The following is a 25294-nucleotide window of genomic DNA, read 5'->3' as shown; positions in this document are numbered from 1 at the left end:
GATTTTATTTATTTATTCATGAGAGACACAGAGAGAGACAGGCTCTGGCAGAGGCAGAAGTAGGCTCCTTGAGGCAGCCTGGTGTGGGACTTGATTCTGGGACTCCAGGACCCTGGGATCATGCCCTGAGCTGAAGGCAGATGCTCAACCGCTGAGCCATCCAGGTGTTCCAAGATACTAGTTCTTTGTTCGCCCCAGCACACCTGAGGCCTCTGATGCTATCAGTGGCTCAGCTAGGACAAACTGGACATGTTCTAGCTAAACCACACTGTCTCAGGACATGCTTCTCACACATTGAGATTGTGCCTGTCTTCATTTTTGAACCACTATTTGTGAAGTATGTATACTTTGTGTGGAAGACCCTTTACTAATCTTAATCTCTTTCCCCTCTCTATCCTCACATCCTTTTAAATTTGAAAATGTCAGTGGGGAAGGGGAAGATGAGATTGATTCCTTATTTTATGCTTTTACTCACCTTATTTTTCTGTTTGCATTACTTTAGATTCCAGGAATAAGCATTCTGGCTGATACTCCAAACATGGACAGTGATGAACCAGAGAGAAAGAAAAAGAAACATGAGAAATAGCTATAGTCAACAAAAAAACTTCAAAGACTGGTTTCCGTAAAACAAAACGAAAACAGAAACAACAAAAAAAAACCTGAGAGAACATTTTTAAACCTAAGAAGTATGTGATACAGTTTGTTACTTTTAAATACATTTCAATGGTTTTAAAAATTTGCATTTTTTTTATTGAACTGTTTGTTGACCATGTCTGTCCATGTACTTCATTTTGGGATTGAACAGAACTATTTATGCATAAAAATTCAATTGAATATCCATCACTTAAATAGTGACAAGATAGCAACCTCAGGGATCTGTAAAGATCATTTAGATGGAGCATTCATCTGCTCACTAAAGGACAGATTAACTTTATATAAGTAATTTGATTACTTGATATTAATAGAAAAAACCTATCATTTTCCTATGGAGGAAAGTAGAACATTTTTAGAAGTCAGAATCTGTTTAGAACCTGTTTCTAAATCATGAAAGCTATCCAGGTTTGGTATGGCAGTTTTTAGATTTCAAGACAATGACGTCAAGATTTGTCAAGGAATTCAGTCCTTTGCCATCTTTATCTAATTTATGTGAATTTCCTATAAACTTTTACCATTAGAAGTTTCCTGCATTCTTATTAGTGGTCCTTGAACAGCTGTGAGTGTCTGGGAATTGAATGTTATAGGAAGGCAAGTAGGATATTTTGATCGACTGGAAAAAGTTTTTAATATCAGGTAGTAAGTATGATCATCATCATCCTTGACCTTTAGCTCAGACCTCCCCCCAAATAAGGCATTAGGGGCTCAGATAGCAAATAGAAATGGCACTTTAAACGTCTGCATCATGTTATTTATAAAAAGCAGGTTCATGAGTGACTTTTAAACTATATATGTATCAGGTTCTGTGGGAACGGGGATTGTCTAATGACCTATTAAAAGGAACAGAATGAAGTAAAGATTACAATTTGGTGTGCCTTATTCAACCACAAAGATTAGTAATGTTTAAGTATTTTTTAAGAATATTTTGATTCTTAATTTTATTTTACTTTGCTTATTCAATTTGTAAAGTACTTACAATGTACCAGGCTTATCACCAAGTCAAGTAAACTATTTCTGCCTTAAAGGAGCTTGCAGTAGACTGAGAAAGGACCAGCAAATACGTCAGCAGGTATAACTAAGTGGGAATAACTACCACATGTACATTTAGGCTGTCAATTATTATTGTTCCAGTTTCCTACTGCTGAGGGAATCATCCATACATTGAGGCAGAACTTGTTTCAGTTGAACGAAGGTAACTGTGAGTGGTCTTGAGTCCAAGTAATGGGCTAACATCCAAGAGCAGGTGTCAGTGAGCCTTTTCTCTAAAGGACCAGCCATGTTAGACTCTGCTAGCCAGTCTTGGCTACAACCATAGTACTCAACTCTTAGTGTGAAAGCAGCCATAAGACAATACATAAACAAGCATGGCTATGTTCCAACAAAACCTTAAATTTAAATTTTGTAACTCTCGTGTCACAAAACCCATTTGATTTCCACCTCCCTACCATTTAAAAGTCCTTTGCTGACAGCCCATGGTTTACTTGCAGCAGAAGGAAAGGGAGGCTTCTTGGTTAAGGCAATAGCTAACCTGTCTTTCCAAGTTTCTTTTCTTGGGTCTCAGTCTAAAGCATTAGTCCTTATTGGGTAGTTCAAGTGACCAGAAGAATCCTTATCTTTACTCTAAAACCTCATCCTAAGTAATCTAAAATGCTTCTAATGTCAGTTTCTACGCTAAGCAGTATACATAGAATATTACATTTAAAAAGCCCTGTTGGGTAAGACTATATCCCCTGCACCTCCCCACCATTTAATAGATGAGAGGACTGATTAAGGTTTTCTGGCCCAGATCAAGAAGTAAGTGACAGGAGAATTTGAATCCAAAGTATAATTACTACGTCCTTGTTTCTTGTACTATTAAAAAAAACATAGCCAGGGAGGCTCCTACCTTTACAGCACAGCAGTTGCTATTTAAGTTTATATTAATTGTAAGCCTGTGTGATTAAGGACTCAACTTCATAATGGAGTATCTTTAGCAGTGGACCTAGTGACTAACAGCTGGGGGAGAGGAGGAGTTAAGTACACAGGAAGAAATGGTCTTTATAGGTTAGCAAGTTACAACGTGTAAAACAGAAAAATGACACAATGGTAGTATTTATTATTTCCTAGGGCTGCATATGAATTATTACTCCCTTTTGAAGATGATTTTTAAAAGGTGGTTTATAAATACGAATATACCTTCTCTGGAGGTAAAGAATATTTCTGAAAAATTTCTGTATTACTTTTACTCCCAGCAGGAACATAAATTTTGAAAAAACTAGTTTTGTGTCTGCCCAACCATAATTTAATAGGCCTAAAGCCCTACAGACACTCCACCATTGCCCAGTCCCCACTGTTTTTCTTGGTTCTCCCAGGTTATTTCTCTCCCCAGCCAAATTTTAGCTGGAAAGGATGTTCCCACCCTAGGGGTAGAGATTTATATCCTGGGCATCCTATACTTACCCCACCAATAATATGTGATGTTAAGATGCTGTTAGTACTAATTTTCTAGTAGGTACATTTATTTTTTTAAATTTTATTTAAATTCAGTGTGTGTATATATATATATATATCTCACTGGTTTCAGAGGTAGAAGTCAACTCATCAGTCTTATATAATACCCAGCCCTCCTTAATGCCCATCACCCAGTTACCCCATTTCCACAGACCTCTCCCCTCCAGTGATCCTCAATTTGTTTCCCATGATTAAGGGTCTCTTATGGTTTGTCTCCCCCTCTGATTTCATATTATTTCTCCCTCTCTCCCCCTATGATCCTGTTTTGTTTCTTAAATTCCACATTATGAAGTGGGCTTAGCATTTACATTTTTAAAAGTAGTGAACAGTAATGATTGGAACCAAGAATTTCTACACAGAAATAAACAAATCAAGAATGAAAAATTCTGGAAACCTGCTTAAATCTCCTTCCTACCTCTTTAAGTTTTATAGCGAATTCAGATTGATTTTTCACAAAGGTTATATATGTAAATTCATCTGTATATTCATGTATCTTTACATAAAATAGTATGCTTAATATTCACATGTTCTTAAGACTACTGCTAAATTCAGTGCTGTTGGTAAGGTTTACTAATAAGCAGGTCACTGACCCTCTGGGACAGGAGCAAAGTCCTTGCTCTCAAACTTTTTATTGTTAAACACATCAATCAAGGTAAGTACAAAAATATTTATTAATGAAAAATACAGTTGTACTTCAATGAGTTGAAAGTTCCAGGAGCTTTTCTGTTGTTCCCATGTCATTAAATTAAGCCCTTGATTTTTCACATTAAGGGGGGAAAGAAAGCTAATAAGCATGTTGGTTGAAGCAACTTTCTCCCAATCACGATCATATTATTGATCCTGTGTGTAAAAAATATGTGAGGAGCCACTGAGCGATGGTCTTTGGTTCGGAGAGGTATGGGCTTCTGCCTTGAGGATTGGCTGTTTTCATTCAACACCTCTGTGTTACATGTTCTTCCTGTGGGGGGAAAAATATTTGCTGCTTGAACAGGACCATTCAAGGGTACAACTACTATGTTTTAAACCTGAATGCAAATTTCCTTATGAATTCTAATAGGACAGTGAAAATAGGGCTTTCTGTGATCAATATTCTGACCAAAAAGTCCTTTTCCTGGACCCTAATGCTTGCTTGCTTTGAAATGAACAGCTGTAATTCCCCGGCAAAATGGAGGAGAGGGAAATTAAGGTGGCCTCCATATTCTGTCTTAAAATTCACTTGGAGAGAGCTATGTTCATTTGCACACTTGCTGGTATTTATTGTGTTTATGAATAAATGGCATATCAAAATCAAAGATTCTCCTGATTAGTTTCTAAAATTATGATGGGTTTTCAATATGCATACATAGTTATAATCATTCTATCTAAAAGGTTCAATAAATGCCCTAATCAAAAGTACGCTCAGTTAGTAAGGTCTATGTTATTCATAGTCTTGAAGGCTTATGGATTTTAAGAAAAGAGCCCTTACACCTTTGAGAGTTGTTATTTGGATGTGTAGTCTCTCACTTGTACCATTTTCCTAATCAAAACTCTTCTTTATGTTTAACTTTGAAACAATGTTAGAGGCAAAAAAATGTCTTCCCTCTCTATTCCCTGTTTTAAGGAAAGGAGTTCAGTTACCAATTCCAAAGTAGGACTGGCTCTCCCTCTCCAACCTCTTCTCATAACCTCTCCCATAGCTAGAGTTACGTAGGAAAATGAAGTGTTTTGATTTAAAAACTACCTTCTGCTGTTAGATGAACTGAAAACAGGCATAAACATGGTAACAAAATTTTAAGCAAAATGGGTGGAAAAATACTAAATGTCACATCTATATAATTTTTAAGATTTTAGTAATCTTTACACCCAAGGTGGGGCTCAAACTCACAACCCCAAGATGAAAAGTCACAGGCTCCACCAACTGAGCCAGCTAGGTGCCCCTGAAAAAATTCACGTTTAGTAAATACTTATAACCTAACTTATAACCATATCATGTCGTCTCCTTGTTTTTTCCATACCTTTGTATTAAAAACTTGAGATTTACTCTCAACCTCTAAGGTTTGTGCATCACTATCTGCTCCAACTGTATCCATAATATTGCTTCCACAATTCTGTGTATTATAGCCACTATCCATCTGATGGGAAAAAGGAAAAGAGAAAAACAAGGATATAACACTGCATACTAGATTAATTCACTTATCCATAAAATTTGAGGAACTTGTATGTTTAAATAAGTTAGAAATATTTATATAAAATATATTTCTAAAATATAAGATACAATTTATATAATTATAAATATAAAATACTTAAGTGAATCACTATATACTACCATTCACAGGTGAACAATACATGTATTATTTAATACCACACTGAATGAAATTTAAAATATAGAAACATAAAAGGTAGTTAGTTCTACATAGAACTGGTTGTTCTTCAAAGTTGTCACTGTACTGCAGCATTCCCTTTGGTAAAATACATCTTGTAGTTTCCTTAGAATCTGAGAACAAGCCACTATGACCTTGCTTTCCTGTTTGTGATCACACCCAGAAGATAAAAGTGAGGATTACAATCAACTTCACCTTCCAGTTCGAGCTTTACCAAGCTTGTCTCCAAATACCTTGGTTTTATCTCTAAATAGGATTTACCTAAAAGGCATGCTATCTTTAAGACTATTCAAAATAATTCACATTTTTTAAAAGGCCAGTTACATTATACACCATTATTGAAATTCAAATCTTAGCTTCATAATAATACTACATATACATAATGGCTCTAGATGTTAGTTCAAATTTTCATTTTAATGAATTGTAGCATTCTCGATGTACTGTTGCAGCCCCAAGTTGAAAAAGGGATTCTAGAAACTTCAGTTTTTGTACATACATGATAAATATTTATTGAATGCCTAAAAAAGTCCCACGGCCTATATGGCACTCTACATAGTACCATTCCTGCTTTCTCCTTAAAATAACCCTATAAACCTCACAGATGAAGAAGCTAAGAAAGGTCAACTTTCACAGCATCAGAATGAGGCAATGAAGAGCTGAGTCTCCCAAGCCCCTGTCCACTACACACACTGCATCAATCTTACAGTGCTGAGCACCAAATAACACCAAACCCCATGAGGGGTTCACCCTGTACTTTGAAACTCTTTCTGCAAATTAGAATCAGAGGGAAGGAAAAGACTGTACACTTTTGTCTCCATCACAAAGTGCATTCTAGAAAACAAACAAACAAAAAAACACAACAAAGTGCGTTCTACCATAATCTTAAGAAAAACATTTCTAGTTTTCAAGGATGAATGCCTATGTATTCAACTACTGGGAGTCATGTTCTATTTGAACAAAACCCTGTGACACATAAAAAAGAATCTTCCTTTATATTCCAGAGGGAAACACCTGGCTCTACTACCATTTGACAGCTATTTGATCAAAATTGTTAATTATCCTATTGCTTCCAGAGAATCTGCCAATTACTCTTCCTTTTATCACCAGTGCCAAACAACTGGTTTATACAACTCAATAGTAATGCATAACTGAGTATTTCAAGAGAAGAGTTAATACATAAAGAGTAAGACAGACACAGGAAGAGAAGATTGTTTTCCCTAGGAAGAGAAGAATCAATTGGCAGACCCTTAAGATGGCAGCTGACTGCACTGGCTCTCATCTAGACCACTACTAATGGTGATGCCCACCATGGACCAACCAGACAATATACATCATCTCCTAACTCCCCACAGGCATCAAAGCAGGCATCAGCAAAACCAAAACCAAAACCAACCCCCCCCCCCCCCCCACAAAACAACAAAACCAAAACCAGGCATCAGCAACATCTTATAGCTAAGAAGAATAAGGTGCTTAAAAAAAAAAAAAGTCCTACCCTACTCACTGTGAAGTGGACCTTGCCTTAAGATCCACAGCCTATAAATGACAGAACTAATTCAAATTCAGTTCTGAATGCAATGTAGACTTCCAGTTGGACTATGCTGCCTATAAATGATGTTTCTACTGCCAATCAGCCTACACACCATTCCTATACTTTTTTCCCACATAAACCAGATGTGGTATTTCAGAAACATTCCAGATTCAGGTTCGCAACTGGCAAGCAGAGTGGCTTACAGTGCTTTCCCTGCAATTAGGCCTCGGCACTTTCGCCCTTCCCTCACTGCTTTCATCTTCCTTATACTCTGCCCCTTTTGCTTGCTACCTGTCACAGAAGACTTTGTCGCCCATTACCTAAGGGAGTGTCTAGGCACTTTAAGTATACTCACATGAACTCAACTCACGATTCAACTATTATTCTACAATCTTTTTATTGTCCCCATTTTAAATAAGAGGGAACAAGCTCAAAGCTCTCCCTTCCTGAAATTGATAAAACTAACTGAGCTAGGAAATAAACTGAAACCCACCATTTTGCTTTCCCAAATCCAAGCTCCTTAAAGCTATGCTAGCCCCCAGCTACAAATATATGCACCCACGTCCATCCTAGCCCCAACTCCCTGGCCCCCTACGAAAGTGGAAGGGTTACCTGTAGCTAATCCTCCTACCAGAGCTCTAGATTCTATCCCATCTCCGTTCCTTCATGTATAAAACTCATCACTATTTTACAGATTATATTCATTACACCAAGAGGATTAGATTCTAAGTGTAAAACACTTGCCCTGGGTTCTGGTGCTTGAAAAGGATATATAATCAATACCTATTAATAATTGTCCTGCCCAATTTCTAGTTTTCTTTGTTCTTTTTATTCTTCTTCCTCTCCATTTAAATATGCTAGTTTCTCCCATCTAAAGTAAAAACAAAGTTAAAAAGGAAACTTTGAAAAGATCTTAAACTTTAATATTCTTTTCTAGCTGCAATAACCCTTCTGTTCACAATTAAAGTTCTTCAAAGAGTTATCTGCACAGTTTTTTCCACTACTTCACCTCCTTTACCTTCCTTTCATTCACTTTTCACCACTCCACCTGAGGCTGTTCACTCACCAAATTACTTCCATTTTTAATTCAATAGCCACTTTTCAAGCCCTTTGTCCCTTGCTCTTATTTTCACAGTACTAACCATTCTTTCTTTAAGATGTTCCATGACACTATGCTTTCCTCACCTCCCTCTCTCCTCTCTGGCTGGTCCTTCTCAGTTTCCTTTGGGGGCTCTGCTTCCTTTACCAAACCCTCAAAGTTTCATCAGGATTCCAAACATTGATTGGCTCACTGTTCTCACTTTATACAGTCCTGGTTGAACTTACATATACATTCACTCTGTTTTCATTTCACAAATATTTAACAAGTAGCTATTACATGCTCTGGGATAAACCAAAACATACATGATTGCTCGATAAACAGTCTGGAAAGAATGCAAAGTGTACGTGGAATTATGAAAGGATATAATGAGATCTGGCTTGGCTAGTGTGATCAGGGAGGGCTCCTTTGAGGATATGATCATTAAGCTGTGAGCTAAAAAACTAATAGTTAACTAGGTAAAGTGGGAGAGAGAGGAATTCTAAGTAGTATGTGGAAAGGCTCTTTTGACAAGAAGGAACATGGTTACTTAAAACTGGAAAGCTAATGTGACTGAAACAAAGAGAATGAAGGGAAACAAAACAAAGCTGATGAATATAAGGCAAAGGCCAGACCACTGGATACTTTGCCAGCCATGCTACAAATTTTTAAATTAATACCAAAAGCAAAAACAACCCTCTCAAGCCCCTCAAAACCTTATAAAGATGTGCAAACAAAAAATAATAGAAGGGTTATTGTGTAACGCTGGGAAACTTCCAAAAATTAGAACAAAAAATAAAAAATATCTTGGAAAGATTTTTAAAAATTGGAGAATTAAAAGGAAATTCCAGAAAGAAATGTAAGATAGGAAAAATCTATTATTCAAAAAAAGATCCAAGAATGAAGGACATGAGTTTACAAATTGTAAGGCTCTGCTGAGTGTCCAGTACTATGGATGAAAAGATACCCACACCAAAGAATCACTGAAATTTCTTAACACTGAAAACAAAAGACAAAGAATGTCCAGGTGTAGGTAAAAGAGAGATCAAGTATTAAAATGGTTTTAGATCTCTCACCAGCAAGAATGGAATAAAATCAATGAAACAATGCCTTCAAAGTCTGAAGGACAATTATTTCCAAAATCTCATGTGAGAGAATGAAGGATACATCAGACCTACAGTACCTACAAAATGAACTTTCACAAAGCCACCAGGAAATATGTTCTGATAAAGTGAGAGGTAAACCAGGAAAGAGAAGAATGGAATGTAGAAAACATACGAGAGGTGAAGGGAGACAGAAGACAGGAGAGGTGAAGGGAATCCCCAGTCTGATGAAGGGATATTCTAGGTTGCCAGCATGTACCACACAGGAAGCCAACCAGTCTACAATAAAGCAAGCAAAAGGGCCCTGGGAAAATATGGCTGTCTACAAATGTTTAGAAGCTACCTTTGTGGTAGGAAAATAAGAATGTCTGAAGACATTTTTAAACAATAAAATGCTCTGAAAAAGTTAAACATTATGATACGGCCCGAAGGGTCAAACTAAGACTGACTGGTAGATCTCACAGACAGAACCATATTTTAGCTCAATATAAGGAAGAGGCTTGTAATGATAAGAGAAGCCCTAAAATGGACTAGAATATCCCTGCAGGCACTCAAGTATAGAGTGGATGACAATTTAGTAGTGTTACAGGTTTCCAATGGGATGATTAAAGTTTATTTCAGTGAAAGCATTTTGATTCTTCTTATAAATGCTCTGGGGAAAAAAAAAAAGAGGCAGTGAGGAAAAGGGAGAGAAAAGAAGTTAACAATACCTTGAAGGCTAAACTAACCTGTAAGTGCTTTTTCACTTAGGAATCAAATTTAGAAGCTAACACATATAAAAATGATTCTAGTGAATTTTTTCTGAGCAATGATCCTGAGAAGTCAGGAAAGACAACAGAGACATAAAAATATGAGCAGATGATTATATTTATTTGGGGTCATTTAGAATCCCTCTGAGTTTTAAATTTTAGCATTCCAAAACTGACAGCACTAAAACATTATACGGTGGTGGGAGAATAAAATGAATGACTACATACAGTGTTGGAAAAGCCCCTGGCATATTGAAACACTGTGTACATGTTAGTTATCACTGAGTCACTACAAACTCTGATTAAAGAATGTGAACTCTAAAGCCATACTGCCAGAATTCAAATCGTGGCACCACTACTCGCTACCAATAGAGGTAATTTATTTACTTAACCTCTCTGATCCTCAGTTACCCCATCAGGTGAACTGTTATCTCCATGTTCCAATCTCACAAGAGTCAATAAATTAACACATGTAAAGTACTCAGAATAATGCCTGGAAAACGGTAAGAACTACTTAAGTGTTATTAGATGTTACTATGAAATGGCAGGTAAGAATTGCCTTCCTATTTTAAAGTTGTTTCAAAATTCTCAGCCCCAACTATAGCAAGTAATGGAACAAATACCCTTCTAAAAGTAAATGCTGGCTCTAAAGTTTGTCAAATGGATCATGTTTCTCCGCTGTCAGATACTGCAAAATTGGAAATGTGTGGTTACATGAAAAATGTTGCTTATAAATCATTTTTTAAAAGTACAAAAAAGCATATACATAAAACTGCTCTAAACTCTATGTTTTTTTCCTCCCCAAATCATATAAAGGAAAAACAAAAACTACTGAAATTTTAAAAGACAAATACTATACCAGGAACTGAATTTCTTTGGTGCTCGGTCCACATGTGAGAGATGAATCCTTAGAAGTAGCCTGACCCTAGCATTCTATAAAAACAGAGCAGCTTGATTTCTTGTCTTCTCTCATCTTTCCTTACTCCTTATTTGAAGTATCACTTAATGTAAATATTATATATGCACCACCAGTCCCAATTAAAAGAAATTCTAATCCTCTTAGTATCACCATGTATGAATGTTTTTTAAAAATGTTATATAAATTATATGATACTACAGTTCTCACATTTAACCCATTTTCTTTCTTAGTATAATCTCAAAAAAAGAATAAGAGAGAAAAGGACTCTAGAATATTAAAATAGCTTACCTGAATGTTACTGCTTTCACAAGGAATGACACTGCTTTCTGCAAGAGGTGACATGCATATATGAGAGTTTTCAATACTGAAGGCAATCCCACTCACAAAATCAGTCATGGGCAAACTCCCATTATCAACCGGCTCCTTAATCCAAGTGTTCTCCTCTGCTATTTCTATAGGATCAACCATATCCACAGTGTTGTTCTCCTTCTCACTTTCAACATCCTGCAACAGTGCTAATTCTTTCTCAGAAGTGCTGGACTGATTCTGTGTAATCGACATGGCAGTCACTACTAAATGTGTGCCATGTGGAGAAGCGTCACTATTCAACTGCTGCAGGTGTAGTCCACCAGTGTCCATGGCTGGTGACGAGGCATCTGTAGGAGGAAGATTCGCCTGATCTTCTTCATCTTCACTGTGAGCCTCGAGAGCAAAAGGTATCCGAATCAGTGAGGTCCGGTACGGAGTACCACCCGTACACATCTCAAGTCTCATAGGAGACCAGTTCTTAATTGGTGAGCAGCCATCTATATAAGGACTTCTGATACATGGATTAGTAATTCCATTAGAATTTGTTGTTCCAGACGAATTATCAGGAGAATGAAAAGTAAACTTCCTTTGTTCTAAAAGAAAGGGAAAAACTGCATCATAAAAACATGCAAATGGAAAAGACATTACAAAATGGTAATCATGCTTTAATGCCAGAAAAATTGGATTTCTAGAACATTCTATTTATTGAAGTGAAATTTTGGTGTTAAAAACAAAGCACAAATGAATTTGTCTCAATAAGTAGGGTATAAGAGTCTTCAAAAAGAAGTCCTCTGGCACTTTCTTTTATTTAAACAAAATAATCTAATCCCTGAGAATTATTTCCTCGTAAACATACTGCTACTATTAGTATTCATATACAAAGAAGATATTGAACAAATCAGCCAAGAGCTACAAATTAATAGCTGTAGCTGATAAATGAAGGTGGTAAAAACACTGCAAAATACTATAAGCAATGTTAAAAAGCAAGCATAAAATTGTAAAATGATATTTGCAATAATGAAGAGCTTAACAATGATAAAATGATAAAAGTGCTTTAAAATGTAATATTTTTATAACTTCACTGGCTTAATAAAAACAAAAGTTTAAAAAAATGGGCAAAAGGCCATAAACAATCCCCCCAAAGGCAAATAAATATATGAAGTGGTCAGCCACACAAATAATAAAGAATATGGAGGACAAAGCAATAAGCATTTGTTTAACAAAAAGTTAAGTACGAACTAAGAATCCCTCCCCAAAGTAAAGGGCCAATAAATATTCAGGAAGAGTTCAACACCATCACAATCAAAGATACAAAAATTAAAGCAGTAAGAGACACATTTCTGTAACATAAGTTAAGAAACAGTAATATCAGTGTTTCTAAATGGGAGAAAGTTTTTTTACATACTATTGATGAAAATTCAATTGGTACAACTTTTTATGAAGAAAATTTGACAAAATTCATCAAGCTCCTTAAAAACAATCAGGGCAAAAAAAAAAACAAAAAACAAAAAACAGGGCAGCCCGGGTGGCTCAACGGTTTAACGCCTGCCTTCGGCCCAGGGCCTGATCCTAGAGCCCCAGGATTGAATCCCACATCGGGCTCCCTGCATGAAGCCTGCTTCTCCCTCTGCCTGCGTCTCTGCCTCTCTCTCTCTCTGTCTCTCATGAATAAATAAGTAAAAAAAAAAAAAAAAAAAAAAAAACAATTACCCCTTTTGATCAAATAATTCCACCTCTGAGAATTTAACCTGAAGATATAAATACATACAACACAATGTTTACACAAAAATAGTTTTTTGATAAAGAAAAATTAGAAAAATCTAAATGTTCATCAGTAGTTGAAAACAAACAATACATCCATGATCAATGACTCAAAAATCATTGTTTCATACAGTAATAAATGATTTGAATGACCTACAAAAATATTCTAATACGATACTTGGTAAAAAAAAAAGCAGACCACAGAACCATAGTGTGTGTGTGTATCTATCTCCACACAAAGAATATACGCATTTATGCAAAAGTACATAAACATACATAAAGATTAACAAAAATAGCTTTGAGTTTTCCAATTTATTATGAATAGCTTTTTATTGTAATTTTTTCAAAAGGACCTATAATTTTTTTCAGGAGAAATTAACTCACTACAAAGAGGTAAATTTCCCCACACCATATTTACAAGTCTTACTCAAACAAATATATCTTTACAAAATACAAATATGAGATTACCAAAGTCTGAACCTGCAGATCAGAAGGCACACAGAAACCAACTTAACTCTAAGGTTAATCTTTTTCTGATTTCCTTTATAGGAATCCTTGATATAAATACTGCTAATCAGATGATCTGTGTTTAACACTAGCATAGAACTTTGTCGAGAATCCAGGTATTGTTCCTTTTGTAAAAAGGCCAGCTTTTAAATTTAAGAAGGTTAGTAGTCAGCGCTCTATAGTTTTTTTTGTTTTTGTTTTTTAAGATTTTATTTATTTATTCATGAGAGACACAGAGAGAGAGAGACAGGCAGAGACACAGGCAGAGGGCGAAGGAGGCTCCCTGACTCACAGGGAGCCCAATGTGGGACTCGATCCTGGGAACTGAGCCAAAGGCAGACGCTCAACTGCTGAGCCACCCAGGCATCCCAGAGCTCTATAGTTAGAACAACCTAAAAAATAACTTCTTTAATAACAAATGTTGGTAAACATAAAAATTGAAATTAGGTATTTTCTTATGAAACATACCCGGGAGTGGAGTCTTTCCTATTTGAAATGCGATCGGTGAGAAAGTGGGTGAAGAAAGAGGTGAAGGGCTGGTTATACTTCCCAAGCTGTATTTTTTTGCACTGCCCTGAATAGGGCTGGAAGAAAACTGCCCCTGTGATAAAAATAAATAAAATTACATGGTTCTCTTTCTCTATTTCTTATACCATATGCTATTTATCTTCATCTTCAAAACACGTTTACAAAGTAGATCATATAAACTTTGGTCATTCACCAAAAGGTAAGGCATCTTGTGACAAAAGCAATTAAGAAGACTGTTAGAAAAATTTTGAAATAGAATTATGTTAGTCAAAGTAAAATATAAATGCAGTGTTTATACTAACCATCCTATATCATACTAGCAACTGTTAATGAACAACTTTAAATTACTCCATGAATGTCAATTCTATTGTCATATATGGAAAACCTTACATAGAGTTCAGTAAATAACTTACATTGAAATTCCTTGAGACTCAGGATTAATCTGGTCATCCCCTATACCTCTAAATACAGAAATGAAATCTGACCAAAATATTCCTGACTAATGACAAAATGTGAACTAGTCTAATTCTCACAAAAATATAAAACCCAAAGGCAACCATTCCTTGAGCACAAAATGGACATTGTGGTCCATCTACAGCAAACTATAGCACATGTTCAGTATGCTTCTTACCGAACTTGGTGTCTGCACAGCGCTCCTACACCGTACAGGAGATAAGTCTATCGAATAAAAAACCTCAAGTGAGGCTTGAGCACCACTGCAAGGACTTCTGGGAGAAGCTGGAGGTAAGGAGTCAGAAATACTTCCATTGCCATCTAAAAATAGTTTTCTTCTGAGGGATGAAGAACTCAGGTTTCCAGGAGACTGATCTGAAAATTCATCAGCTCTAAAATAATCACCTATATTTAATATTAACAGAATAAAAGGCAAGGCTTGTCATTTTGAAGAGCAATTGCGCTTCAATTACATGATTTTTTAAAAAACAGCATGTACTATATGTTTGAATTTTGTTCTTATTGAACAAATTTAATTGTTTGTTTTGCATATGTGACATTTGAAATCTGAAATTACTCCTTCTTTTTCAAGTACTTTATTATTAGTGTAGGTAAAACCAACATGATGTGCCTAAGAATAGTTTATGTCTAAAAATCATTTAGAATGTCAAACAACTCATTAGGAATGACAAACATTTTTTATCAGATAAAGGGCTAAAGCAAAATTCATTATGACAAAAAGCCAAATTAAAGAAAAAGGAGAAATTTCAAGACTGTTTCCCCACTTCTTTACAAACAGACATTGCCACCTATTTCCACTTACTTAAAGCCATCAAAACAAAACCTTCTATTTAAGTTATTAAAGGTTTAAACAAACATAATACTTACCTAATACATTTTCTAAATTAAAATCCACAGGAAGAGACAGCAATGTCTGACAAGCAGCTGGAAGCAAGCAGATAAATAAATACAAACATGGATAAATCAATGGAAGCATATTACATGCAATTTAGCATGTGCTTCCCAATCAACCATCTCCCCATGATGTTCCAGCCAAACTGAATTATTTCATTTATGCATTCTATTAAACAACATGCCACCTTTCTATAAGCAGTTTCCCACACCTTCCAGCACTGATATAAACCTGTTATCGGAAAGAGTTAACTCCTGGTTGTACTGCTGGCACTGGAATGAGAAAAGAAGCCAGTTTACAGCTGACTCCTGAACACGGATTTAAACTGCATAGGTTTACTTAAATGTGCATGTTTTCCAATAAATACAATAGAGTACTATAAATGTAGTTTCTCTTCCTTAGGGCTTTTTTAACGTTTTCTTCTAACTTACTTCATTGTAAAATTACACTACAAATGACATACGAAATATATGTTGACTGACTATTAGTAAGGCTTCCAGTCAACAATAGGCTATTAGCAGTTGAACATTGTGGGAGCAAAAGCTATATGGATTTTTGAGTGCATAAGGGGTTCATACACATAGGCCCCATCTTATTCAAGGGTCAATTGTATTTGGGGATAGATTTCCTCATCATTCACAAAATTTCAGAAAAATGTTTTCCAAAACCAGAAATCGTCTCCCATACTTCAAATAAGAAAACAACACACACATACTAATGTTATTTCTAAAACATGATGGTATTTATCTATTCTAATTGTTTTTAAAATTAGCTCTCATATAGTTCATAATTAAACAATTTCAATTCCAGAGTAAAGTGTTGTCACACAATTTAAAATCAAATGTAGCTTAATGTGGAACATTCTTCATTTCAAATTATATTCACACTCACCGTTGCTTTTCTCAGAATGGATGGTCAGCTTTCTACCAATTGGAGAGTCACTAGTTATGTTAATACCTGTAAAACATTTTAAATGTCAAATCTTACATTTTATATTCTTCATTTCCTTCAAGAGTGACCTTTCCCAGAGTAAAAAAGTAAGCAAAGTGAAAACTTTTATTCTACAACACTTTAAAAATAAAATCTGTATAGCTAATAATTTGGCATGTTTCTATTAGTTTTTTAATTCTGAAGGAGCACAAATAAAACTTGAAGGATTACCACAGCAGATGAGGTACCAAGTAATAGTTTTTGAGGAAAGTATGGTTACTCTGTATTATGTCAACTTCAAAAGATTGAAGATGTATGTTAGTCAACCTCAAAGTCCTCTGTTGCTTAATGTTTTGGCAAAATGGGTTATATAAATTGAATTAAAATGCCTGATAATTTCAACAAAATGTAAAATTTGATAAAACTATGTTGTTTCTTTTCATAACAGGAATCAAAAGTCAGGCTGCAAATATTTTTAAATCAAAAATGAATGACTACTAAGTTTCGGTAACTTGAAAGTTATGAGATGAAAAAACAAACACACAATGACAAAAATGACCAATATAAATAAAAGAAAAAGGGAAGGAGCAAAAAAAACCCCAGAAAAACAACAACAACAAAAAAAAAACAAGAAAGCTTAAAAGAACATTACAGAAGACTGGTAACCTAACAAACCTAAATAAATAAATGAATGAATAGGTGGGTAGATGGGTAAATGAATTAAAGTCTCCTAATAAATACTGTCAGAATGCTGTCTTCTGACAGCTTTGAATTTGAATGCTGTCTTTGAATGCTGTCTTTGCTGTAAGCAGTGTGACCTATAAAGTAAATGTAGTCAAGGCACTTTGCTGCAGAAAACTCTATAATGTCCTTGGTCTTCAGGCTAGAGCCCAAACACCTCAGCGTCATAGAAAGCCCTTCAAAACCTTGTCTGTCTCTAGAACAGTTGTCCTCCAACTAAACACTATTTGAGCACCTTAAAAAAAACGAGCTTCTCCCTCATATTTAGGTATTTCTCATGCTATTCTGACTTTTCTCCCTTATTTGCTGAGTCTGGTTGATTAAGTTTCAGCTTAAATTGTCTTCCACCAGCATGCATTCCCTGACCTCCTTAGATCAGAAAAGCACCAACTACAGCATTATCATGCTTTTCAACTCTATTGTGAGTGATTCCTCAGTTGTTTCCTCCAGGAGGACTTCTTAAATAAGCTTAAGAACGCCATCAAATGAGAAAAAAAAACTGATGTATTTGATTACATCAGAGTAAGATTTCTTTGCAACCAAAGAAATCAAGAACAAAAACAGCATAAATATGACAGAATGGGAAATGGTATTTGAAATCTTTAGAACCAATATAACCTTGTTACACAAGGTGTCTTAGAAATTAACAAGAAAAAAAAAAAGACAGCAATCCAATATAAATATAACCAATATACTATAAATAAGTATTTCGCAAGAAAGGAAATTGCAAAGACCATTAGTATATGAAGAAATGAAAATTTCAAAAATCATTTAGAATGTCAAACAACTCATTAGGAATGACAAACATTTTTTTATCAGATAAAGGGCTAGTATCCAAAATCTATAAATAACTTATCAAACTCAACACTCAAAGAATAAATAATTCAGTCAAGAAGATATGGGCAAAAGACATGAACAGACATTTCTCCAAAGAAGACATGCAAATAGCCAATAGACACATGAAAAAAAATGTTCAACGTCACTTGGCATCAGGGAAATACATATTAAAATCACAGTAAGATACTACCTCACACCAGTCAGAAGTCAGAATGGCTAAAATTAACAAGTCAGGAAACAAAAGATGTTGGCAAGGAAGTGGAGAAAGCAAAACCCTCTTACACTGCTGGTGGGAATGCAAACTAGTGCAGCCACTCTGGAAAACAGTATGGGGGTTCCTCAGAAAATTAAAAATAGAACTAACCTATGATCCAGCAATTACGCTACTAGGTATTTACCCCAAAGATACAAATGTAGTGATCCGAAGTGGCACCTGCACCCCAGTGTTTATAGCAGCAATGTTCACAGCAGCCAAACTATAGAAAGAGCACAGATGTCCACTGACAGATGAATGGATAAAGATGTGTTATATATGCACAATGGAATATTTTCCAAAAGAATGAAATCTTGCTATGTACAATGGCGTGGATGGAACAAGAGGGTATTATGCTAAGTGAAATAAGTCAATCAGAGAAATAATTATCATAGGATTTCACTCAAGTGGAATTTAAGAAACAAAACAGAGGAACATAGGGGAAGGGAGGGAAAAATAAAACAAGACAAAATCAGAAAGGGAGACAATCCAGAAGAGACTCTTAATCATAGGAAACAAACAAGGGTTGGTGGAGGGGTGGAGGATGGGGACATGGGGTTAACTGGGTGATAGACATTAAGGAGGGCACATGATGTAATGAGCACTGGGTGTTATATACAACAGATGAATTACTCAACTCTACCTCTGAAACTAATAACACACTATATGTTAATAAATTAAGTGTAATTTAAATTAAATTTTAAAAAACAAAAGGCAAACATTTGAAACCTGGATAATGTCAAATGTTGGCAGGGATGTGGGGGCACAGGAATCAGTTGGTAGTTGTATAGACTGCGCATTCTGGAGAGCAGGCGGGCACTACATAGTCAAAACAGGTAAACACACAGCTCATATGCTAGGAATTCTCAGCCTGTGTATATATTTCAAAGAAATTCTCACTCAAGTCCATAAATTAAAACACATGAGGATATTCATTGAAGCACCTTGCTGCACAAGTATTAATAGTAAAAGTTAACAGTATAAGCCAATGTGAATAAACAAAACATTTTTGCCTCTGACCAACCAGTATAAAGACCACATAAAAGGTTGAGTCATCTGTTCAAAAATCCAACATGAAAGGAGTTAGGGGGAAAAAACTAGTGTCTATGAAAATGCTACCTTGGATAGAAATTTTAGCACTGGGATGGACATTAACAGGCAACTATGTAGTTTAACTCCTTTATTTTAGAAATGAAAAGCTGAGGTCTAAAGATCTCAGGATGCTTCTACAGGTTTATAGTAGCAGGGGGTCTCCAGCTCAGGTCTCTGTCCACTACTGCACCCTACCTTCAGTTTGTAATGGCTGAGAATACAGAATTCAACGTAGAACATCTAGTTGTGAATCAAGGTTCTACCACTTTTATCATCTTTGTAATCCTGAATGAGTGCTCTAACCTTTCTAAAAGTAGGTTTTCTCATCAAATGAGGCCAATAATAGTATCTACCTCAAGTGAGCTGTTGTACAGAATTACTGAAAGCACTTAGCACTGTATAGCACATGGGAAGTGCTCAATTCATTGTACCTATTATTGTGTTTTTTGATAATGAATGAAATAGTCTTTCTTACAATGAGAGCATAATTAATGTACGTTAAATAGAAGAATGGGCAATTTCACTGAAATGAGCATATATATATATATATATATATATATATATATACAAGTAATACTCAAACAGTGCTCATAACTCAAAGGACAGTGAGAGCAAATATAACCATTTCCTGGAGGCAGAAAAATATTTGAAAGATTACTGGTTTGTCCTTCAATTTCCTCATTAATTTTGCATATAATCATCTATATTACACTGCCCTAGGTCAAGTGTCCATATTTCTTCTATCTTTATAAGAAATCGGCAAATTAGCAAAAAAACAAAACAATTTAAGAGTTTCATTTTAAATATTAACCTTGAAAATTAGGCAGAAATCACTAACAGCTCAGTTCTTGATTTATATCAACCATTTTGGCATCAATGGATCCTCTATAACCATCATAACGGATATTCATAATGGTCATGAAGAAAAAGTTAAATTCAAGATAAAATGGCCATAAAAAGAATTCAGTATATTTTAGTCACATTTTAAACTGTAACCTCTAAGCATTTTTGCTGCTGACACACAATGTTACATTAGTTTTACATGTACAGCATAGTGATCTGACAACTCTATAAAACTCTATAGATTATGCTCTGTTCACAAGTGTAGCTACCATCTGTCACCATACAATACTATTACAGTATCACTGAATATATTCTCTATGTTTTGCCTTTTATTCTCGAGTTATTCATTCATTACTTGGAAGCTTGACCCTTAAAGGTATCCAGAAATCTAATAGCAAGCTACTTACCAAAGCAATAAGCTGACACTTCACTGTATATTGCTCTACATTCACTGAGCTTTATGATTCTATGATTTTTATAATTTTTATTCATAAGATTTTTATGCACTCACATTTACTGGAATGATATTCTGAAAGCTGTTTCCCTTCATGATCCGTCCAAGGAGAGGGTACAATGACATCTTTTGTGAAAAACTAGAAAAAATAAAGTTATACAATTAGGCATAATTTCCCCCCCCCAAATATAAATAAGTACCTATGTTATTTTCAAATAATCATCAAACGTGATAAAGACTTTAGTTACATTTAAAAATTTTAATACTTAAAAGCACAAATGACCAAAGGTAAAATAAATGTAACATATATATAAAGAGAAATGTTACTATTTCCACCACTTAAATTTAAAACTTGCAAATTAATCTAAAGGCATTAATCATAGAGAAATATTTTAAATTCCTCCCAATTGGGGGGGGGGGCCAAGGGTGGAGATGACAAAAGGGAATATGAAGAAGGGAGAAATAAATGGAAATAAATATATACAAGTAAGCTCCTAGAATGGTATGCTGGAACTGGCTTATACTGGCTCTCAAGATCTAATTATTAAATTTTCAGGAATTTTGTGCATCAGTTGTTAAAACCAACGTTAAAACTTGTAAACTTACAATTAAATATATAAAAAATAAAGGTCACAAAAGCCCCAACTCTCTACTTGCTAATTATTTTACACTGACCAGTATCCATGCTCTTGAGATTAATCAGAATGGTGGAACTCCCACTGCACTTCTTTTACTTGGTAATGTCACATCAGTAACTTGAAACTGGTCATGGTCGGAGTATTCACATTACAGATAGCAGTAATCACTAAAAATCATACTCCTCCCTCAGAGGGCCAGCTGTCAAACATTTATCAGTATACCACTGGTCAGTATATTCAAATGGAGGTAAGAGCATTTGGATACATATTTTTCCTTTTTTCATTCCAGATATAAAGTCTAATACAGTGTTTTTTTCCCTTCCCTCTCTCTGTTTTGGAAGGAATTCAAAGCATTTTCTTTTTTTTCCCCTTACATAATCTCTACATCCAATATGGGGCTCAAATTCCTTAACTCTGAGATCAGGAGTCCTGAGCTCCACCGACTAAGCCAGCCAGCCAGGTACCCCCAAAACATTTTCTTTATATTTTGCTAAACATATGGTTAAGAACAATTTCTTTAACATGAGGAAAGATGTAAAAAAAAAGGGGGGGGGAGGGGAGCAGAGATTATGATATGTACAATTTCCAGAAAAAAAAATATGAAAGACCCACCCCCACCAACTAATGAAGCAATGTATTTAGTCCATTCAAAATTAAAGACCTATAGATCCAAATTAACAAGATGAAATTTTTAAAGTGATTAGAATAATACAAATTAAGAAGCTGAATAATAATCAGTATTGCAGATAGAAGAAAACAGTGGGTATGATAACATGACCAGGAGTAAAAACTGCTGTAACCTTTTGGGAGAGCCACATTGCAAAATTTACCAAAACTGAAAACACAAAGCCTCTGACTTCCCAAGTATGTTGCAATCACACAAAGATATATGCACAAGTGTGTTCACTGAAACATTATTTGTAATAGAAAAACATCAAATACAACGTAAGTATTAGTAGGGGCTCAGTTAGGTTACAATACATTAATACAAAGGAATACTATGCCATTACTAAGAATCAGTATGTGCTAAAAAAAAAACAAACAAACAAAACAAAACTAAGGAACATTATTAAGCAAAAAAAGATGCAAAACAGTATGAGAATGATGATACTATTTGTTAAAGGCCATTTGCATTATATACATAAAATTAATCTAAAAGTATAAAAGTCACATAGTTACTTTTAGGAAGTAAGATGGGAAACAAGAAGCTTTTTATTTTCACTTTATAATTTTCCTTTGAATTCTAAACTTTGTTTATACTATCTGCATATATTTATTCTCTCAAATATTTATACATTTGAAAATATTTGTTTCTGATACATTAACTTGTTTCTGATACACTGACCCTAATTTTCACTCTGATTTTATTTTCTTAAATTTTTTGCTGAATTTCCCTTTAAAATTGAGGCTTCTAAAGGGAAAGCACATTTTCTAAAATGTTGGGAAATGGGAAACAGTCTGAGAGTATTCAACTGTTGTGAAATCAAGTATAGATCAGAGTGAAAATTCTGAAGTTACTAGATAAATAAGCAGATAATATTTGGGAGGAGGAAAGCACATGCAAGAGTTTTTGAAGAAATATGCTATATCTGAAACACAAGGGGCCAATATCAACACTAGAAAAATAAGCGCGGGGGGTGGGGCACAGCATCACTTAATTTCTATACTCACACCATAGCTAAAGTGTTCTGGGATTCAGAAGAGTTGAATATAGCTAAGGAATAGGGGTGGGTAGAGAGGGCTGGTAAGGGAAAAAGGAAAAACAGGTATTTTCATGACATAAAGACTTTCTGGGAAATAACTAGATAGATAACCCTGGTTTGCACTCTAGGAGGAGATCATCAAACAAATGAGCAAAAAGTGAAAAACTTGGTTTATTATTTTTATCTAAAAAAAAAACCCTACATGTGTAATATACTTTCTTCTATGTTTTAGAAAGGTATTTTATTTCATGAAATATATTGTGTCTTGAAAACTCAAAGCATTAACAACAACAAAAGATGAAACTATTGCCAATGCCAATCTCGATTTTCAAGGTCTGAAAATATTCAACTTCCTCTATACAAACTCCAACTTGAAACAGAAGTTTGTGCTCATCAGTATCCTGAAGGCACAAGGAAGACAAACTGTTTGATAGGCCCTGAGAATGAAAAGATAAGTGAAGTACAATATTGGCCAACAGAAGAATTTAGTCAAGGGGAGAGAAGCACTAAACCAATCATTACAATATTGTAATAGCAGCACTATGACCGGCACTGGAATGGCTGAACAACACTGGTCTTATGGGAGTACAGAGGGGCACTTGACACGGCTAGGGACAGGTCAGGCTGGTAGGTTCTGGGATAGTAAAAGATTTAAAGGAAGTCATCCTAAAAGAGGTGACGTGCAGGCAGAATTGATGCTTAACTGGCTTTATGATCAGTAACAGTTTTAAGTTACCTCTTCAATGGCTTTTTGTCTTTTGTCTTCCACATCTTTATCTATTCTATACAGAGATAAAGAAGAAACATAACCATGCCATTACTTCAGCTGATTGAACATTTAAAATAATAAGCTTTCAAAGAAATAATTTCCTTCTGTTGAAAACTGGCAAATGTTAGGCTCATTAAAAAAACAACCACCTGTATCTTATTACATTTAGTAAATGACAGTATTTGGATATTTGGCATTGTGCTGTTAGGCTTACCTCCCTCCTTTCCATTCAGTTTGAATGGAATAGTATTTTCTGTTAAAGGGCTTACATTGATATCATTTTTAAATTACTATTAACAACATAAAGTAATTTGAATAAACTTTGTTCTTTAACTATCACAAGAGGCATTTCATTCCACAGAAATCTACTGTTCAAATTCTTTTTCTTCAATTATAGCAAGTTTATCATAGCCATAATTTTAGAATCAACTCTTACTCTGAAATAGAAGAAAAGAAACTATCATAGTTCTGAATTAAGGAACAAAAATATTAATTATGAAATAAAATATTGACAATATAGAATTCTGTGCAAATGAATTTTTTTATTTTGATACAATATGCAATTACAGCAACACAAGTTTATCAGCTACAAGATTTAACAAAATGTTGGGTCTCCAGCATGAGGCATAGACTTGCCAAGGACTAAGCAGCTAGCCTTAGAGGACCACTTTAATCTGTCCCAGGGAAGACTATTTGCTTTCTGTTAATAAGTTGGTAAACACTTCTTTTTACAACAATTTAAAAGAATGTCTCTCCGAGTTTTTCATATATATATTTTAGTAGCTTAACAAACCTCATATAAGAATATGTTTCACAAATTAAAATCAAGTGAATTTTTCAAGTAAAAGAATGATGAGAAAATAGACTACAGTGATAATCCACATATCTCAGCTTGAACAATAGCCATTTTGGGGGGCAAATAACTCAGTTCTCTTTATCTTATCATGCACATAAAGCAGGTCAAAATGACAGTGCATAGTAACAGCATATAATATTTAGTAAGCTCTGATTTAGTATTACCTCATTCAGAAATATTTTCTGCTGCATCAGATGGACTAAGAACCTGAAATATTTAGGGGATTGCTAGAAGCAGTGAAAATCAGTTTAGGCAAATATTTACCACCTGATCATGGAAGGTTCTAAGAAGTCATATAGGACAGAGTATCCTGACCATTATATTACAGAACACTGGCATGATGCATCTAGGTTACACGGATACCCTGAATGGATCCTGAGTAGAGGAGGGCCTTTTCAGGACTGTTCAACTTCTGTATGGACAGACTCATTTGCTTACACCCATCTGCCTTATTGTCATCATTTTTTATGAGTAGCAGAATGAAAGGGTGGGAAGCACTGAAACAGGGAACTCAGATTAGAAAGGAAGAGGCACTGGAAGCCACTGCTTGTTTCTAAGAATGAATCAATGTTTTCTTGAGACTGTACTCACCGTCCTTTGTAGAAGCCATAAACATTTATTGAATTACATTAGTAAATTATATTAAAATTACGGTCTTTCCCACTCTTTTCCTCTCTTTTGTATTACAAATCTACCTACTGAAATACACCAAGATTCTTTTTATAAATCTACCTAGAGAATACATCATTTATCAATAAGTATAGAAATGTTGTGCCACAACTTTGGTTAATTGTATTGTTGGTTCTGGATATTAGAAATAATAGTC

General features: G+C 35.0%; 2 protein-coding genes across 4 annotated transcripts in view; one reads left to right on the top strand and one right to left on the bottom strand.

Moving 5' to 3' along the window:
- Positions 1-4436, top strand: part of DIS3 (DIS3 homolog, exosome endoribonuclease and 3'-5' exoribonuclease) — a 30293-nt gene extending 25857 nt beyond the window's left edge. For all 3 annotated transcript variants that reach the window (XM_038569722.1, XM_038569720.1, XM_038569721.1), the window contains one exon: positions 503-4436. In XM_038569722.1, coding sequence (XP_038425650.1) covers positions 503-586 — 84 coding nt within the window. In that variant the 3' untranslated portion in view covers positions 587-4436. The remainder of the gene's footprint in view (positions 1-502) is intronic.
- BORA (BORA aurora kinase A activator) overlaps positions 3755-25294 on the bottom strand; it is a 26473-nt gene continuing 4933 nt past the window's right edge. The window contains exons 4-12 of the mRNA XM_038569729.1: positions 23580-23625; positions 20560-20641; positions 16244-16309; positions 15328-15384; positions 14618-14844; positions 13927-14059; positions 11170-11783; positions 5139-5255; positions 3755-4102 (exon numbers count right to left, since the gene is read on the bottom strand). Coding sequence (XP_038425657.1) covers positions 4076-4102; positions 5139-5255; positions 11170-11783; positions 13927-14059; positions 14618-14844; positions 15328-15384; positions 16244-16309; positions 20560-20641; positions 23580-23625 — 1369 coding nt within the window. The 3' untranslated portion in view covers positions 3755-4075. The remainder of the gene's footprint in view (positions 4103-5138; positions 5256-11169; positions 11784-13926; positions 14060-14617; positions 14845-15327; positions 15385-16243; positions 16310-20559; positions 20642-23579; positions 23626-25294) is intronic.

The sequence above is a fragment of the Canis lupus genome, chromosome 22 (assembly GCF_011100685.1).
Source record: "Canis lupus familiaris isolate Mischka breed German Shepherd chromosome 22, alternate assembly UU_Cfam_GSD_1.0, whole genome shotgun sequence".
Taxonomy (NCBI): domain Eukaryota; kingdom Metazoa; phylum Chordata; class Mammalia; order Carnivora; family Canidae; genus Canis; species Canis lupus.
Note: the sequence above shows the minus strand (reverse complement) of the source record. Positions and strands in the feature narration are given on the sequence as shown.